Genomic DNA, 19,295 nt, shown 5'->3' with positions numbered 1-19,295 from the left:
ACTGTAGCAGATGTGAGTATAGAACGTGTGAACCTGGGGGTCCGTGATTATCAATACATCTTTGTGGTACCCCACACACCCACACTTGTGTGAGAAACACTTCTGATGTGTAAATTATTATTATTTGCATGTGTTGTAATTCTTTGCAGCGCATGTGTAAATTGATGACAAAGTTTTCTGAATTTGCAGTATATTTCTGTCTCTCCATTTGTTTTCTCTAGATTTGCTTATATAGTTCAGTCTCTCACAAAATATTAAAGTAGGGTTTTGGAAACAGCAGAGTAAATACAGTGCATTTACACTCGGTATGCAGGACAGACAGAAAACTCCTCTCTGAAAGCTGTATTAATTATCTGAACAAATTAGACATCATTAATAATCATCATAATAAATTAAGCTATGAAACTTTATTTAGCAAGCACCTTTCATAGAAGAAAAGTGTTGTTTATAGAAGGAAATAAATTACAATCAGATGTTTAAGTGCTTTACATGAAAACATGTCAAACATTAATGTAAAAAAAATAAAAACTGGAAATAATTGATGAATGAGTGATGATTGGAAAATTAGTAGGCCTATAGCCTACTTCACATAGGCTAGCATTAATTTGTATTATTACTAGGCCATTTGTTGTTCTGTGACTAAGTGTGTGTGTGTCTTCTATTACATGAAGATAATTAAAGACATATCATGGATAAGATAGATAGATAGATAGATAGATAGATAGATAGATAGATAGATAGATAGATAGATAGATAGATAGATAGATAGATAGATAGATAGATAGATAGATAGATAGATAGATAGATAGATATACTTTATTGATCCCAATCTGGGAAATGACAGTGCAGCAGCAGCATTACACAGACACACAGTGACGATAACAACATATAGTATAAGAATATAAAGAATAAGAATATAAACTATACATAATAAAACAGTAAAATATAAAGAACAAACTATACATAATAAAATAGCAATAGCAAATAAAATAAAATGTGACGTACAAAATTATATACGTTGATTTTAGTGCAAGAAGAAAATGTGCAATGTGTGTAACTGTGTGTAGAAAGCACAGCACAGCACAGCAGAGGGGTTTTCCCGATTAAAGAAAAAGGCATATGGCTCTAACGTTGCACGTTGACGGGCTGTGGGACTGCGGAGGTCAGCAGCATCAGGTGAGTACAGGCTGTATATATTATGGATGGGGAGTGTTGACGAGGCCCCGCCCCCTTCGCCCCGGTGAAGAGCTGCAGCTCGCAGTGACCGGTCAGGTTCATCCACGGATACCTCACCTGCAACATCCCTCACCGCTCCTCAGGTAGGCTACGAGTCTCTCTTTATCTCAATGTTAGAACCAGAACCATTTAGTTATTCTGTTGTCACATTTTACCAGCATTGTGGAGAAGTAAGAGGTAAAGTCGTTTTTGTTCAGATAGGCTAGGTAGACTTTTGCTCCATCCTCTTTTTATGTATAATGGATGTTTAAACTTGAACCAGTCGAATCCTGCTAACAAGAAATGACTTTTATAGCTACCAAACTCCTTTTATTAATCTACCAATCGTAGCCTATACGTTGTTTTTCTTTTTCGATTGAAGGTCAAAACTAATGTTACAACCATACTCATAAACACTTATTCACAGCACTGGGAGAAACTTGACCTGGGTCTCAAAAGTGGTTTTGGACACAACAGTTTTTAATGACACTCAGCAGGGATTCAAAAGTAATGTATTTCAGCTGGAAATGATGTTTTGGGAATGAAGTTCTGAGAGCAGCCTGAGGTTTAGGTTTCACAGGCTGTTTGGTTTTGGTTAGTGAAAGAAGGATGGTATTGTTCAACGACACAGTGAACTGTCTCTATTAAACCAGACTATGATTTTCAGAATCATACAATGCAGTTGTGGTGTGGTGTGAGGGTTTTCTTTTATAACTCCATGTAACATTTTGATATCTTGATATCATTGAACACAGACTGTGTAGGGAAGTTAGTTGACTGTGTAGAAGTGCAATACTCTGTTCTGGCACTTGATTGTGGTTTTCTACACAATTAGAAAGTAATCTCAAAGATGTTGTAGTAATTCCATGACTTGTGGGTATATCATTTATATAATTTAGGATGTACTAAAATATTTTGGGAAGGTCAGGGTTCATCGACCTTTCAGGTCCAGGATTATGAAACGACCCAGTTTCTGTCCTGTCAGGGAATCAGCCACTAATCTGTTCCCACAGCACCAGACACAAGGAGGAGGAGAGGAGTTGAAGCCGGGAAGATTAACTAGCCACTGCTATTTACCTCTCTAATCCTCCGTCTTTTCCAGCCATGTGTAACTGATAGGTACAAATGGGCTTTAACTGACCTCAGTCATGGACATGCAACACTTTATGTAACCATGCAGGACACAAGGTGAAGGTGTGTGTGGAGGGTCTTGAACTGTCATGGAGCAAGGAAGGGTCAGGAACGACTTACCCTCAATTTGGGAAAAAAATATCTAAAGAACTAAAACTTTGACAGGGAAAAAAAAAATGGGTTAAAAAAAACCTTTACTTCATAATTGTTTATTGATCTCATAGTTGACCTTGTTACTTATCTGCTGCTAATTAATTTCTCATTATCAGCTGTTTCCCATCCCATTGCCACTGATGAATACAACTGGATAATCCTGAACTGATGAATCCTGGATAAATAACATAAATGATTAATGAATTCATTTGTGATCACTACTATAAATTGATTGTTCCACCACAGACTAGTGGTCATTTCTAAATAACAGAGAACAATAGTGACTGATCTGAACTGTTTCTGATTATTGCAATCAGAAAACATTTTCTCTACTAAGAAAAGCAGCTCACGGCCTAGTATTTATGAAATGAAAAAAAAAAACTTCCTGCTTCTACCAGGTGTTAGTGTGACATTATGTAAATAATAAATTGATACATTATACGTATAAAGATTTGATGTCATGGTTACGATTATAACAAAGTGAAGATAACAAACATGGGAATCGAACACCACTCTCTCAGTACATGCACTTTGTGTCTTAATTAATTCTTAATTATGAAAATAACACAGATGTCAGGTAAAGGAAACAAACAGACATCTCTAAGATTGTTCATCAGCTGCTGTAGCGTTGATGCAAAAGCATTTTATCAGCACAAATTCCTCAGGACCATCATCAGGTTTTGATTAAAATCAATCGTCAATCATCTGGATTAAATTGCCTCCATCCTCTTGTAGCAGAGATATGCAGGATCCTGTATCTGACTGGGTTCAGACACATGTCCTGTCGGATAGTTTTACTGTTGATGTGTGGTGTAAACTGGGATTGAAGCAGTGTTTTGAAAAATAAACATTAAAATTGTTGTTTCTGTGGCACTGATGAGACTTATTTTGAAACTTTCCACCTACGTATAACTTCATCAATAACGATGTCTCAGTGTTTTTTTTTTTTTGCTCAAAAGAAACTAAAATGGTTTCTAATCATCTGTGTTTCAGGAGTCTACGGCAACGTCAGAGCCGAAATGGGGCGGAAGGAAATCATCTGCAGCTGGAAAAAAAGCACCAGCAACATCAAGGACATCTTTGACTTCAAGGGGAAAATGGGATCGTAAGTATTAACTGTTTAAAAATAAAAACCGCATAAACAGGTCATAGTGGCAAGGAATGGCACGTTTATTTGTATAGCTCATTTTTTACAAGCAGTTTGTTTCAAAGGGCTTTACACAGCATCATAACAACATCCTCTGCACTTAGACCCTCACAGGACGGGCAGACGTGCAATAGATGTTGTGTTCAGACAAGAAAACAGTTTACAACATGGAATATGGAAGAAATGGGAATTGTTCAGTCAAGGAAGAGCTGATGAAGGCAGCTTTTGGTGGGCAGGCCGGGTCATATGCAGCCAGGGAATGCAGGAGTTGCAGGCCATCTTACTGTAATGGGAATATGGATGGGAGGCTGGATTAGGAGCAGTGGAAAGGAGGTGATGCAGGCAGCGGTTGGTGCAGACGGATGGTTGGAGCTCTGGAGTCTGAGATATGTATGTATGGAAAACACAGAGAGAGTGTGAGACACCAAAGCCAAACTACAAACTACAACAGATAATGACGAGACAGAAAATGTGTGAGAGGAGAGGAGAGGAGAGGAGAGGAGAGGAGAGGAGAGGAGAGGATGTAACCTGATGTGTCCCCCAGCAGTCTAAGCCTATGGCAGCATAGCTGTAAAATGGTTCAGGGCTACCTGAAACCAGCCCTAACTAAAGTAGTGAAGCTCATTAGCTCACAGGTACTTCAAAATTTGGGACAAGAAGTGTTCACTGGCTGTTGAACAAGTATGATTGATTTACATTCACTTGTCGAGTTTTAATAGTACATAAAAAGATTGCTGTCTCCAACCATCCACTGCAAACCTGGTGGCATCAGGACTCAGATACACAGATGTCAGACAGTATCTGGTACCATGAGTCAGAATATGCTCGTCTAGATGCAAACCGATGCAGTCCAGTCCAGCACCAGAAAACACACAACCATGATCATGGATGGAGCCAGACCAGCAGCTGTGATTACCAGTCTCTGGCAGAACAAGGTGAACTTCCTATTGGCGTCACCTGAGAGCTGGTTTTATCAATGGAACCTCTTACACCATCTGCATAATCCACTCACAGCTGAACCTGGATCAGTGCAGGACATCCCAATCCTCGTCAATGGGCTGTCCCATTAACAAAATAAAGCCTAGTCTCAATTTGTATCAATGTTTTACTATTCACAAAATCAGTCTTACATAAACTTAATAAATTAAATTAGGCTGATTACAGTTTTAAAGTGATTTTTTTAAAATTAAATTGTCAATTAATATAACTGATCAAATGGTGATAGCTAATAATCAGGTTTTACATTCAAAATGATTTGCAGTAGTTGCCAAAAACGTGCAGCTTTTAGATTCTCTGCTCCGAGTACATGGAACAGTTTGCAGTCAGAGCTCAAACTCCAAAGTCTGGTCTCTCTGAATGTATTCAAGTCCATGATAAATTCCATCACATCCAGGCTTCAGGAGTGCAAATGTTTTAATTGAGTGCAAATGTTTGACTAATCTTGTAATTTATTTTAACTAATTTAAAAAAAATTCAATTTTGTTTTTTGTTTTGTTTTGTTTGTTTGTTTGTTTTATGTTTTTAATTAATGTGACTATGTGTTGAAACTATGTGCTGTCATTCTTGGCCATGCAGGTCTCTCTTGCAAAAGAGATCTTGGATCTCAATGGGACAAACCTGGTTAAATAAAGGTTCATAACGTGCAAATGCACTGTTATGAACCTTGAAATAAATCTGGATAAAGTGAAAACCATTGGTAAACAAACTGTCCCCTTCCTGTCCTGCACAGAAAGACTTATTTTCTTTATCAGCAACATTTCTTATTGATAGGAACAGAACAACACACTCAACAAATGACAGCTCAATCAACTGAAGGTGTTTCCTACACAGAGCTGTCCTGCACCCTTAAAGCTGCTTATAGCACTCCCTCCTCAACTGACTGTGAATGAGTCTGTGTGTGTGTGTGTGTGTGTGTGTCTGTGATGTTCCCGAGCGCTGACGTCAGAACAGCAGTGCAGGAACATCCTAGCACCACTTCATTATAGGATTAGAGCTCTAGCTGGCTGTAGTGGTGTGTGAGCTGTACTGGCTGTGTATGAAGGAAGGTGCAGTGAGCCGGTGCAGGTGTGTGTGTGTGTGTGTGTTTGTGTGAAACAAAACACGAGGCAGAGATGTGCTGGAGTTTACACACACACATGCCAAAGATTCATAAGAGTTTAGACTTAGCAGAGGTTCATTCAGTTCATTTACACTTCTCATTTCAAGGTGGAAAACACCTGAGAGTCATCGGCACATTCACATTCACATTCACAGCCACTGAAGACTGATCTCAAACTTTAATTAAAGTCTAATGTCTAATTAATGTCATCGGATTAGCCCTGCCGGTGTTTCTGGGGCAGGAAACCTGATAAAAAATATTTTATCAGATCAAATCAAATATGCTCCATGATGAGATTTATAAAAAGAACAAATTTCCTGCTATAAAAATTTGAGCAGATTTTTTAATTGCAAGATATAATATTAGAGCAGCTTCAGCAGGGCCGGCCCTAGGATTTTGGTGGCCCCCTAAACAAGATTTTTGTTTGTGGCCCTGCACTCTAAGCGCAAACACCAAATCACTGGTTAAAACTGAATAAAGACGTGTTTATGTCCTCTGAGGTTTGAGGCCATTTTCTCGACTTTTACATATTTTCTTAAATTTATCTTTTTAAGATACTTGCAGATGTAACAATACTCAAGTGTTGTATGTCTAAATATTAGAACCTCCGCTGTAAGCACACTGAGGCCAGTTTGTCCTAGAACACTGTAGAAAGAAATAATTTAGGCCAAATGCTGGAAATTTGAGGTCTGCTTTTTGAAAAATTTCAAATCCCTTGTGAAAACACTCCTTCAGTCATGAGAATGAACTGTTTTGGTGCTTGAAATAGGATATGAATACAGTAATAGATAAGTGTAGAAAACAAGTCTAAAATGACATTTTGTAAGATTGTTTTTTGAGCACAAATGTTGTCATTCTGCCGTTCTATTTTCACCAAATGTCTCAAATGTGAGATAAAAGAAGCTGAATATTGACTTCACATTACATATAAAGCTCATAGCTGCACGTGCAGACCTCAGGATGTTTAAATGACTTGATGAACCCCGGTACCTTTCTGATCATGTGGCCCCCCACCTAACGGCTGTGGCCCTAAACAACCGCATAGAGTGTTTATGCCAGCGGCCGGCCCTGAGCTTCAGGTCAGGGGTGTAACAGTTGCATTAGTTGCTGTATGTTGCTTAAGTCTCTGGCAATGGGTTTGAGATGTTTTGCGTCATCACTGCTGTATCTCTGGAGCAGATGTTCGACTCAGTTGCCAAAATGTGGGATCACGCTGTCTGACATCTGACTGTGAGGATAATTAAAGACCTTGTACTCAAGCAAAACAAGACTACAGTACCTCAGCCCGTCTGGACCAAATGAGGATATTTTCCAATTCCAGCAAGAGAGGATCTAGTGATTAACCTGACAAAAACCTTGAAGAATACAGCTCGAGGAACATTTTCCCCTCTGTAGTGTCCTCCCATTGACTGTCAAGAAGTATGATGGGCGCTTATTCCCTCCATTAACTCCCTGTTGTCCTGCTGCAGGGGCTCCTTCTCAGAGGTCTTCATGGTCAGAGAGAAGCAGACTGGGAAACTGTACGCTCTCAAGTGTCTGAAGAAGAAGCACCTCGCACACACCAACCTGGAGAATGAAATCAATGTGCTGAGGAGGTAAAACACACACACACTTACACACACTTACACACACATCTCCTTACTTTAGCCTATAAACAACAACGTGAACCATGATGTCAGGCAGCATGTGTTAACAGTGTGACTCCTCGGTCTCTCTCTCTCTCGCTGCCTCAGGATAAAACATGAGAACGTGGTGGGACTGGAGGATTTTTACGAGACTCGGACTCACTATTACCTGGTCATGCAGCTGTAAGTAGACTCGTCAATATCACAACTGATGAATGAAATCAGCTCCGACAGTAACACTGTTAGTGGCACATGTATTTACTCAACCAATATTGCAAGCATTTTGTGCATTATTATTATTAATAATTCAACCAGAGGGTTTAAAGAAGACAACCTTTTGTTTATCTCTGTGTGTGTGTATCTCTGTGTGTGTGTGTGTGCGCGCAGGGTATCAGGCGGAGAGCTGTTTGATCGCATTTTAGACAAGGGGGTTTACACCGAGAAAGATGCCAGCACAGTGATCAAACAGGTGCTGCAGGCGGTCAGCTACCTGCATGAAAACGGCATTGTACACAGAGACCTTAAGGTGAGAGAAACATACACACGCACAGTTTATAAAGTAGTAAGAATGACCTACAACTGAGGATATTGCACATAAATGTAGCTAGATATAATACGTTTTAACTCAATAAACTACTACTACACTGAAATAATCACATCATCTCTCTCTCTCTCAGCCTGAGAACCTGCTGTACTACAGCACAGATGAAAACGCTAAGATCATGGTCAGTGACTTTGGTCTGTCAAAGACACTGGAGCACGGCGTGATGTCCACAGCCTGTGGTACTCCAGGATATGTTGGTGAGTTACTGGGGAGGGGAGGGGAGAGGAGGTAGACCTAGTAACAGGCTTGACCTAGCAGCACTGTGGGAAAAGGTTATTGAAACTGAAAAGTGTAATTCAAGGGCAAATTTCAGTCCACTCTGACGTCCTCAGAGTCAAAAACATAAGATTCATTTGCAAAATATGTGTTTTACTATATCATATACTGGAAGAATGAGACCATTTAGAAATTTCATGTGACTGGTCCCTGTGGCATTAACAATGTTGGTGCTTGTATCCTCGTTATTATTACACTATTGTCACAGTTAAAGCAGAAGTAAGCGATATTTTTGTGTTAATATAAGTCTTAAATAGTTATATCTTCCGACAGCAATCACTTACATAGAGTGTTTGGACCGAAACACGGGTCTGTCAGTCCCTCTGCTATGCTCTGAGCCGAGATCCATGACGAGGGCGGGGGCTGCTAACTCCATCGGCTGACAAAAAGTTATGGTGCGTTCAGGGCAGCTCGTAACTCGTGTTTTTCCGACCTATGAAGTCGTACCAGTTCGATCTGGTACGAGTTCATGGGTCAGAAGTTACGAGTGGCCGTTATAGTGACTTTCACAGGTAAAACAGGTCGGAGAAACGCGAGTTGTGGGTTGCCTGGAACGCTACAAAGTCAAGTCGTGACTTGAAGCTGTAACTTACGGTTTCAAAAGCCTGCCTGGAACGCAGCATTAGCCAAAACGACCGGATCGCTTACTTCTGCTTTAATGCTGTTGAATGGTGTTTTCAACAAGACTTTGAACAACTGAATTAAAGTATCAGAGCCTTTGATTAGCTCAGATCCACAGAACTTCATGTCCTGGTTGTGGTAATTCACGTAGAAATATAAGAGGCCCTTCACCACAGAGCATAGTTCTCTTCTCTGTCACTGACATGACTCTCGTCGCTGTGTCTCTTCCTGCAGCGCCTGAGGTTTTGGCTCAGAAACCCTACAGCAAAGCAGTGGACTGCTGGTCCATTGGAGTTATCACCTACATCCTGTGAGTGCATCTCTGTTGTCTCTGTAACACAACACATTATAATGACAGGGGTAAATCATAATTATTCTTTCAGTCTCAGTGTTACAATAGGGATGACTCCCAATTTTTTAAGCTATTTTGTAATCTGCACGCATGCCACATCAATCATGTTGATGCCGATTGTTTCATTTGAGGCACGAGCTGAATGGACTGTGTTTTGTTTTTCAGGCTTTCCGGCTACCCTCCGTTCTTTGAAGAGAACGAAACTCGTCTGTTCTCAAAGATTATGAGGGCTGAGTACGCCTTTCATTCACCGTACTGGGACGACATCTCTGAGTCAGGTATGAAACACTGTGTTTAGACACCTATGATCCCTGTGTGTAGCCTACTCTGTCAAGAGTTTGATTTGTCTTACATTGAATCCAGCATTTGAACTAGACACATAAGAAGTGGTGTGAAGTATCAACTCCTTCCTTCCACCTTCCAATAATATTTTATGTCGTTGTTCAGGTTGGTGACAAAAGACCAACTTTGAAAAGTGAGGCCCTTGGTCGCCCTTAAACAGATTTTTCAAAATTCTGAGCTCTGTAGTCGTATTTTTGACACTTATTAAGTTAATGTTAAAAGTGATTATAAAGCACATCTAGTTTATTTTTATGGCTCTAGTGCTCCGTTCACAATTGACTATTCAACCTTTAAGGATTTGGTTTCTCTTAGTGGGTTTTACCTCAGAAAACTGGGACACTGAGAGTCTCCTCCCCTCTGATCATGTGTCAACAACACAGGGCAAAGCACAGGGGGGGGTGAGGAAAATATGGTGCTTTAAAATAACTTCAGTATTTTTTTGTTTTTAATTTTGTGTCATTTTATCATTCAGGTTAAAGTCATCTTGTCTTTTCAGTTGTAAAATGTTCACACTTTATAGATACTATACTGTATGTTGTCATCACTGTAGTTGACTTGAGTGTTAGCTATAAGCATGGGTTAGGATTTGTTCATGTAACCTCTGAGCTTAGCTTGAAATAGTAGCAGTGTTCCCGGTGACATCATCTCCTGAGAGCAGCTGTAGTGATGTGACCTGTGTTGATCTGGTCAGGTTTAAATACTCTAAGAACCAACCTGGCAAGGACACTTCTCGTCTCCCTCGGGGATCAAATTAGACCGTCCTCCTAACCTACAGAAACAAAAAGAAGGCAGAGGTCTCGCTGTGAAGGACCGAGTCTACTCCCATCATGGCCAGCTTGACTTTCTACATGAATGAATGAATGAATGAATTTATTTATTTCGGTATATATCAAGCTTATATAACCGAAAGGGTGTAGGTTGAAGCCAAAGCTTATATACCCCTACCCCTTTTACCTTAAAAAAAAAAAAAATATATATATATATATATATACAGTATATATATATACGCATTAATACAATAGGATCAGATCACAGACATTTGAAATTAATCAGTACACTTAAATTTCTGATCACAACAAAATAAAGAATTGTACACAGCGCGTAACCCAAAATAGTACAAAATCATTGAACTTAATTTTCCATACTGTAACGAGAAATTATGTTGTTCTTATAAAGTTTTTTAAAGCTGACTAGAGTACAGCATAATTTAATATTTTCAGGACAATTATTCCAGATGTTAACCCCTCTGACAGAAAGACAGTGATTTTTTGCAGTAGTTCGAGTCTTTGGTTTCTCAAATAATAGTGGTCTTCTCAGGTTTATAACTGGAATCCTTCATTTTAAACAGATTCTGGATATCTTGAGGAAGAAGTTTATTTTTTGCTTTGTGCATGGTTTGTATTGTAATGTAATCAACTAAGTCCCTGAATTTCAAAATGTTCAGGCGACTAAATAGTGAGTTGGTCGGCTCACGGAAAGGTTTATTATTTACATGAAACAGACTTAAATTAAAATGCAAGAAAAAATTAAATTGTACAGTTTGACTCCAGAGGAGCATGAAAATGTCAAGATAAGACCCATTTTTTTAAATAAAGTTTTAGTAACTGTCTGTATGGGCTTCTAAAACCCCTCTAATGTGCATCATTTACTCGCTTGCATCATTAGAGTATTAATGGAAATCAGACGTCATCAAGCACCATATAACTTTACCAGTGGCTACTACACTTCCTCAAGAAACTGAGGTTGCTCTGAATATTGCTGCAATCTGTTGCTTGAATTACCTGAGAGAAGTTTATATTTGCTTTATAGAGACAATGTAATATCAAATGGTGAGTTTGTACTGTATACTGTACATTTCTGACTTCAGCACCACGGACAGAGTCAATATCTCATCAACACACAGCTCAGTGAGGCTGTGGCCGGAGAGGGAGGATGACAGAAATCAGTCAAATTATTGTTAATCAGCAACAAATGTACTCATAATCCATAAAACTTTAACAGTATGATTGAATAGCATAGCAATAGCAATAACATTTTGACATTTGACAGTAAGCTACAGCAAACTAGTTCCCCTTTAAGGTGCTATTTTGTTTTCTAGGATGACGAATGTACAGATCTGCCCTGTTTGGCTTAATTTTCCTTCATTGAGAGCAGTTATGATTGATTAAGAAACTCTAGCCCATTGACAGAAAAGTGATGTAAAGGCTTCACTCAAAATTCATTCATTTTGTAATTTCTGAAGTCAGCCAGCAGAGGTGAAGTGACTACATGCCAATACTACTGATCTGTTTCGAGGCAAACTTAATATGAAAGATGATGTTAGATGTTAGAGTAACACTGGGACTTTTGCAGCCACCACCACAACACCTGATCTTACCCAATGGGTTTATCATTTTTATCTCATGGGCCTTGGTCCAGTAAACACAAATAGGGTGAATAAAAATAGCTTGCTTCTGATTATCCGTTCCAGAAAAAGAACTGCTGTCTTTTTTCAGGATCTCACTTTAGAGGCTTCAAACTAACAAGACTTAGTCGAAAATAAAGTCTTTATACCAGCTGTTATAACAGGCTCAGCATCATTAAACCACACAGGACAGATACAGTATAACTTTTTTCTGTCAGTGGACTTAATTCTTACAGCAGATCGAGCATCTCTGTCCTTCAGCTCTTTCACAGCTCAATTTTTAATCTAAAACTTTGTAGATTTTTAAGCCATTTTAGTACTGTTTACTTGAGGCTTCATAATAATAAACTTGAAGTTTTTTAGTTGAGTTGTGGAAGAGTTATTGTGTTGGTCAAAGTCTGAAAATTCAAATCAGAACTTTCACATTAAAACAGTGAATGAGACTAACTCAGCAGGTTGCAGCAGGTAACGGTAGTGACGTCTAACCAGATGATAACATCTGTCCACATCATGTCTCAACAGCAAAAGACTTTATCAGGAACCTGATGGCGAAAAACCCAACAAAACGCTTCACCACAGAGGAGGCCCTCAGACACCCCTGGTTAGTCCTTTCTCACTCACACACACACACACAATGTTTACAAATATATATGTTATAGAGAGATATATTTAGGCTATATTATATTTTTTTGTACAAATAAATGACTGCTGTTTGCGTGGTTACAGGATTGCTGGAGACACGGCTAAAGACGTGGACATTTATCAGTCTGTCTGTGAACAGATGGAGAGAAACTTTGCCAAATCCAAATGGAAGGTGAGTGATGCTGATCACTGACTGATGCACATTATCTGTTGACATGCGCACAGGAATCCAGATTACATGTGGCTACATATGATGGTTTTATGACAAATACTTTTGATAAATATAGAAAGAGAACATCATTTTTCACCAGACACTTGTTTGAGTATTTTATCTACTGCAATTAAAGCAGAAGTAAGCGATATTTTTGTGTTAATATAAGTCTTAAATAGTTATATCTTCCGACAGCAATCACTTACATAGAGTGTTGTGCATTCAAGGCAACCCGTAACTCGTGTTTTTCCGACCTGTGAAGTCGTACCAGTTCGATCTGGTACGACTTCATGGGTCAGAAGTTACGAGTGGCCGTTATAGTGACTTTCACAGGTAAAACAGGTCGGAAAAACACGAGTGGGTTGCCTGGAACGCTACAAAGTCGTAAGTTGTGACTTGAAGCTGTAATTTACGGTTTCAGAAGCCTGCCTGGAACGCAGCATTAGCCAAAACGACCGGATCGCTTACTTCTGCTTTAATGTATGTAAAAGGTAAAATATAAAGTGGAACAACACTGTCAAGTCTTTAAGTGTTAGTGTATAGTGTAATTGTAAAACTTTCAGAGCTCTGGTTAGTTATTCATGATAATTAATCATCAATCATGTGATTATATACATTATTTATTTTTTGTAGTAGGACAAACAGACACACCTAAAGTATCCTATTTAAATAAAGGTAATACGTTTAGGTGAAATATGTCTTGAGCAGAAACTATTCAGCCTTCAGAAGTGTAACTCTGCTGTGTAATGTGCTTCTTTTTAACAGCAAGCCTTCAATGCAACCACTGCAATCAACCATATGAAGAAACTGCAGTTGTCCCACAGCGAGTCCTCCCCTTCACCCCTCTGCGTGCCCAGTATCATAATTCAGTCCTCCTCTCAGAGCAAACTGGGACCAGATGAGAACGCCACCCTCGACCCGAATGGGAATCTCCTTCATGCCACCAATCACATGTCATGCACTAACCCAGATTCGGGCAAAAGTGTCTGTCCACCACTGAGCCACAGTCACAGTGAGCCTGGTCCCGGTCTGCACAGCTTTAATTCAGAGAGCGAAGCTGGTTTCAGAGCAAAGAGGTGAGAGCTGCTGTAAAACTGCGCACATTTAGCAGAAACTTAACAACAAAACATTATATTAAAGTGATTAATTAATTAATGTAGAAGTTTTGGATATACTGTACGTATCTTTTAATAAAGTCATTGTTCCAGAGTGAACACTTCTTATTTCACAAAACATCAGATCTCATATTTTCTAAGAATGAAACTAGAGGAAGAGATAGATAAAGAAAAAAGTATTCAAAAGGCTTGAGGCCAATATTTGCTAATATCAAATCAAATATCTTAATATTTGTCCATTAGTTTATATCAATTTCTTATAAGTGATATAATAATTTCTTATCTATTTGTTAACATGTTTTTCACTTGCTCTGTTGTAATATCTCTCAATATTTTCTCATTGTTTTTCTAATGAACCCTGGTTGTGTGATGTGTTGCAGCGTCGGCGCCGTGGCTCAAAGGAAGGATCTGATGCCCCAGTCTGGAGTTTGTTCTGTCATGTGATTGTTTGGCTGACCTGAGATCGATTTCTGAAGATGACAGTGGCTTCCTTCTTCGCCTGAAGGTGCTGAGACGTCTGCTGTTTGGCTTTGTCGCGTGTGTTGTGTTTGTCTGCTGCAGAACAGATTTCATCAGCAGACACACACACGAGTGTGGAGGAGAAACAAAAGGAATCTAGACTTCATATAAAATCTTGTTCCACTGATGACATTTATTTTCTTTAAATCATTATAATCTAATGTATATTGCTGTCAAAATGTTACTAAATTATATAAAAAAGTATTTGTTTCAAGTAGATTTTAGATGACATATGCAATGTGAAAGCTAATCATTGATTTTCGAATTCTCTCTTTGTCATTACTCAGATAATAATTACCATTTGCTGTCCGACATTAAAACTAAATCTGGGTATGTAGGGAATGTTTGGATAATTTTGAACCAAGGCAGCAGATGTTTGGACATGTATAATTATTTTGCCATTTAGGTTGAATTACTGGATTATGTGTTCATATTCCACTTAACACACAGACTTTGCAACTGTTTATGAGATTAAACTTCATGTTGAGGTGGAGGCATCGAAACACTGACCTCGTGTTTTGCTGTTTCTCCTCCGATATGCACATGAGCTGCGCTCTTGTACAGCAACTGAACTTATTAAGTGCCACAAGCTGGTGTAAGCACTAGTGATGTCATGGATGATACTGAGTTCACTCGTGTAGTGACAAACGCATGTTTTTTTTTTCTATTAATTTCTCAATAAATGTGTAGTGACGAGTGTCTGTGCTTCTTCTCTTCTTGAAACAATAGCTGCATCTACCGCCTGCTGTGCATAAAACCTTAAAGGTCCATATACGCATGTGCATGCACAGGGCCGTTGTATTGGGGAGAAAGGTGATGATAACTCTAGGGGCCCAGCGCCCAGTGGGGCCCATAAAAAACCCCAGTAGTCTAATCTTTGTATGACTGATTTATTCTGCGTAAGACCCTGACTAATACTCATAGTACACTGTAAAAACTCGACATCTTTCCAAGAATATTTGTCTTACTTCTTGTCCAAATGTCTAATGTCTAGTCAAAACTAATCTCTTTCCACTTAATTAGATCATTTTCACTTAAATTCACAATAAATAGAAAAATCTGCCAGTGAAAGTAAGTTTTTTGTGCTTGTAATAAGGAAGAAAAACTTGCTCCACTATCAGATTTTTTCTACTTATTCCAAGTGAAAATATGCTTGAAAGAAGTAAAAAAGTGTCTAAAAACAAGCTACTTTTAATATGATGTGTCTTATTTTAAGTAGAATGAGATTTGTTTTGACTAGAAATTACATTTTGACTAGAAATAAGACAAATATTCTTGCTAAGATACTTGAGTTTTTGCAGTGTAATGCTGCATTAGCATCAAAACAAGGTAGGCTAAATAAAAAACGATAATACATACGTAGTCTAAGAAAAAAAAAGGAAAAGTTAGGGGAAGGGGCCCACATTAGTATTCTTTAAGGGGCCCAGAATTCCTAGCAACGGCCCTGTGCATGCATTTTTTTTTTTTTTTTTTTTTTTCACGATGCACCCACGATGCACCCGCTTTATTCACACACACAACAAAAATCATAGTTGGCTTGATAGTCACAAGGTGTGTGAACTGGTCTCCTGAGGAAGCTAACTAAAGCTTGTGGTAGGAGCCATTTACATACATTAGACATACATTAGACACACATTGTAAACACATTTACATGCACATGACACTTACATACATTTAACATACTACATACAACACAACATACACTTAACATACAGTTTGTGATCCCGGGATGTACATTATATATATGAGTTTAGCAGTTGTTCCTTTAGATGACGTTTAAACAAGGAGATAGATCGTGATGTTTTGAGGCTGTCACTCAGTTCATTCCATATCTGCGGCCCCCGACACACCACACTCATGCTGGTTCCTACTAGTTCACGTTTTTTCCCTACAATGAGATGTTTATATCTGGTATTGTGGGTGTGTTGGGGGACGAAGACTGGCATGAGTTGTTTTAGTCTGAGGTTCGAACCTGAGATCACCTGATATATTGCACAAGCGTTATGGAAGTAATTGAATTCATTGAGTCGAAGGATGCCATACTGGGCAAACAGATGACGAGTAGGTGAATTTGCTTTTGTCCAGGAGATGGCACGGATTATCTTTTTTTGTAAAATTTCAAGTTTCTTTAGATGGCTGGGATAGGTGTTGCACCAGATAATATTACAATAGTTTAGATGTGGTTCGAATAGGGTTTTGTACAGGGTGAGGAGGGCAGAGCGCGGAAGCAGGTGTCTCAGTTTGAAGAACAGGCCTACGTATTTGGATAGTTTTTGGACAAGGTGATCTATATGGTTCTTAAAATTTAAACGGTCATCTATGAGGACCCCAAGGAACTTGGTTGAGTGGACTCTTTTTATCTCTTCACCATCTATTTTGATTTGAATGGCAGAATTTTCCATTTTTTTTAGTTTTTTGTTTGAATTGAATAACATATAATTAGTTTTCCCAATATTAAGGGAGAGTTTGTTTATTTTAAACCAATTATCCACACTCAAGAGCTCATTGTTAAGGAGGTCCTGGAGTTCATTTATATTGTTGTGTGATGTAAATAGGTTAGTATCGTCGGCAAAAATAATTTTCTGGAGAACTTTGGAGGAATTAACCAGATCATTTATGTAGACAATGAAGAGAACAGGCCCGAGAATAGAGCCCTGAGGGACCCCATGTTTGATGTATTTGTGTAATGATTTACTATTGTTTATGTTCACATATTGCTGTCTCTGAGAGAGGTAACTTGTAAACCATTTAAGTGCTAGACCTCTGATCCCATAATGGGTCAATTTATCCAACAATATACTTAGATTAATGGTGTCGAAGGCCTTAGATAGGTCCAAGAATACACCGATACTATAGTTGCCGTGTTCTAATGCGTCATTTGCTTTTTCAAGGAGATCAAGGAGAGCCATACAAGTAGTATTTTTCTTCCTGAAACCGTATTGAGATGACGTAAGTATATTTAGTTTATCGAGATAGCCGCTCAATCTGTTGTAAACAACTCTCTCCATTATTTTGGAGAGTGTAGGTAAGATAGATATAGGGCGATAATTAATCATATCATTTTTATCTCCAGATTTATAAATGGGGATGATTTTTGCAATTTTTGTCTTTTCAGGAACAATGCCTGTGGACAAGGAGAGATTGATACAACAGACGAGTGGCCCTGCAATTACATTGGCAATGGATTTTAAGATTCTGCTGTTTATTTCATCCTCACCTGCTGAGTTGGAGTTTTTCATGGAATTTATAATGTTGAGGACTTCATTTTTATCTGTCGGTTTCAGGAAGAAAGAACTTGGATAGTTTCCTGTCAGGTATTGCTGATATGAAATTCCTTGTGGTTGGGTGATCTTCCTTGAGAGATTTTCCCCTATAGACACAAAGTAATTATTGAATTCATTTGCAAGCACAGTATTGTTGTCATTAATGGAATCGGGAAGCACAGTATGTTTCTGGCCTCTATTTAGGACATTGTTTAGTACCTGCCAAGATTTTTTTGTATCACCCTGGGCAGCTTGTAGGATTTTACAATAATAATTAGCTTTACTTTTCCTCAATATTTGTGTGAGTTTATTTCTGTAGATGGCATACTTATTTTTATTTTCCATGGTTGTTTTTTTTAAGTATATTTTGTATAGTTTATTTTTGTGCTTAATAGAGTTGAGGATCCCTTTAGTTACCCAGGGTTTATTGTCCATTTTCCTGTGTGTGACAGTCTTAACAGGGATGGTATTGTGCATGGAATCCCTTATTGCATGGACCAGGCTGTCATACGCAGTATTTGGGTCGCTGCAGAGGTAAACAATGTCCCAATTTTTGGCCTGAAGGCTATTATTTAGTTGCTGTAGTGTTTTCTCGTTTACTACTCTAGTTTTCACTGGGTGACATGAGGGAGGACACTTGAGTACAAGGCTGGAGAACAGTACAATCGGGAGGTGATCGGAGATATCAGAAAAGAGCACACCTGAGTCAAGTTTGGTGTTTCGAATGTTTGTGATGATGTTGTCAATGATTGTCCTGGAGGAGTGAGTTACTCGTGTAGGTAAGTTGATGGTGGGGAAGAAAGCAGATGAATGTAAGGTATTAATGAAATCATTTTTAATTGAGTCTTCCCTGGAAATATCAATATTGTAATCTCCTAGGAGAATACAGTCATTGTTTGTTCTATTAATGAGCATCAAGAGCTCATCCAGATTTGAGTTAAAGATAGATAGGTTAGTATCAGGGGGGCGGTAAATCACTCCTACTATAAGATTCCTGCTTTTATTTATATTAACCTCAACGAAGAGGGAGTCAGTGCAGTTATCATTAATGACAAGATCATCACGAACTTTAACATGCATGCTAGAATGAACATACAAACATACACCTCCACCTATTCTATCTGATCTGTTCTTATGGTGCAATACATAGCCCTCAAGATTTAAAGCATCAATGTCAAATCAAATAAATCAAATAAAGGTAGATGATGTCCATGTGTTCTCGTATAGCAGGTCTAAGTTTCATATGAAAGTTATCAAAGCCTCAGTCCATATACAAAGCCTGTAATCAGAAACTGAAGCTTAAAACCAGCCGTTTCCGTAACCTTGTGATGTCACAACAAAGCCGTCACTGTCTTCATCCCTTCATCCCTTAGTCCACCGTCTGATCTCCCAGGATTGGGTTTTTCTTTTCTTAGATCGTTTAGAAAACAGCCTCCTGTCTTCTGATTGACTGACACCGACCTGTTGTCACAAACTGTAGAACTACACTGAACTGGTTTTTGGTTATTAAGACCAACCTCAAGTAATTGTTTTACGCCTCAACCCTTTAAATAAAACACAGAAAATAAGAAAATATG

The 19,295-nt window shown here is 38.6% G+C and overlaps 1 protein-coding gene across 1 annotated transcript; it reads left to right on the top strand.

Annotated features, from left to right (window-relative positions):
- Window positions 1-1,199: 1,199 nt before the first annotated feature.
- Window positions 1,200-15,149, top strand: camk1ga (calcium/calmodulin-dependent protein kinase IGa). Its single transcript, XM_085776593.1, has 12 exons — window positions 1,200-1,319; window positions 3,493-3,604; window positions 7,214-7,339; window positions 7,478-7,552; window positions 7,757-7,895; window positions 8,047-8,170; window positions 9,105-9,180; window positions 9,388-9,500; window positions 12,491-12,569; window positions 12,695-12,782; window positions 13,587-13,897; window positions 14,317-15,149. Exons 2-12 carry the CDS (start codon window positions 3,519-3,521, stop codon window positions 14,378-14,380), a joined length of 1,281 nt encoding a protein of 426 aa, XP_085632719.1. The 5' UTR covers window positions 1,200-1,319; window positions 3,493-3,518; the 3' UTR covers window positions 14,381-15,149.
- Window positions 15,150-19,295: the final 4,146 nt, after the last annotated feature.

Source organism: Trachurus japonicus, chromosome 5, assembly GCF_045865225.1.
Source record: "Trachurus japonicus isolate A0001 chromosome 5, Traja_1.0".
NCBI classification, from domain to species: domain Eukaryota; kingdom Metazoa; phylum Chordata; class Actinopteri; order Carangiformes; family Carangidae; genus Trachurus; species Trachurus japonicus.
This window is presented reverse-complemented; position numbering and strand designations above follow the sequence as displayed.

Coding starts and splice junctions, on each gene's coding strand:
- camk1ga (XM_085776593.1), top strand. CDS start 3,519: ATGGGGCGGAAGGAAATCATCTGCAGCTGGAAAAAAAGCACCAGCAAC. Junction 7,896..8,046: donor TTGTACACAGAGACCTTAAG/GTGAGAGAAACA, acceptor TCTCTCTCTCAG/CCTGAGAACCTGCTGTACTA. Junction 9,501..12,490: donor GGACGACATCTCTGAGTCAG/GTATGAAACACT, acceptor ATGTCTCAACAG/CAAAAGACTTTATCAGGAAC.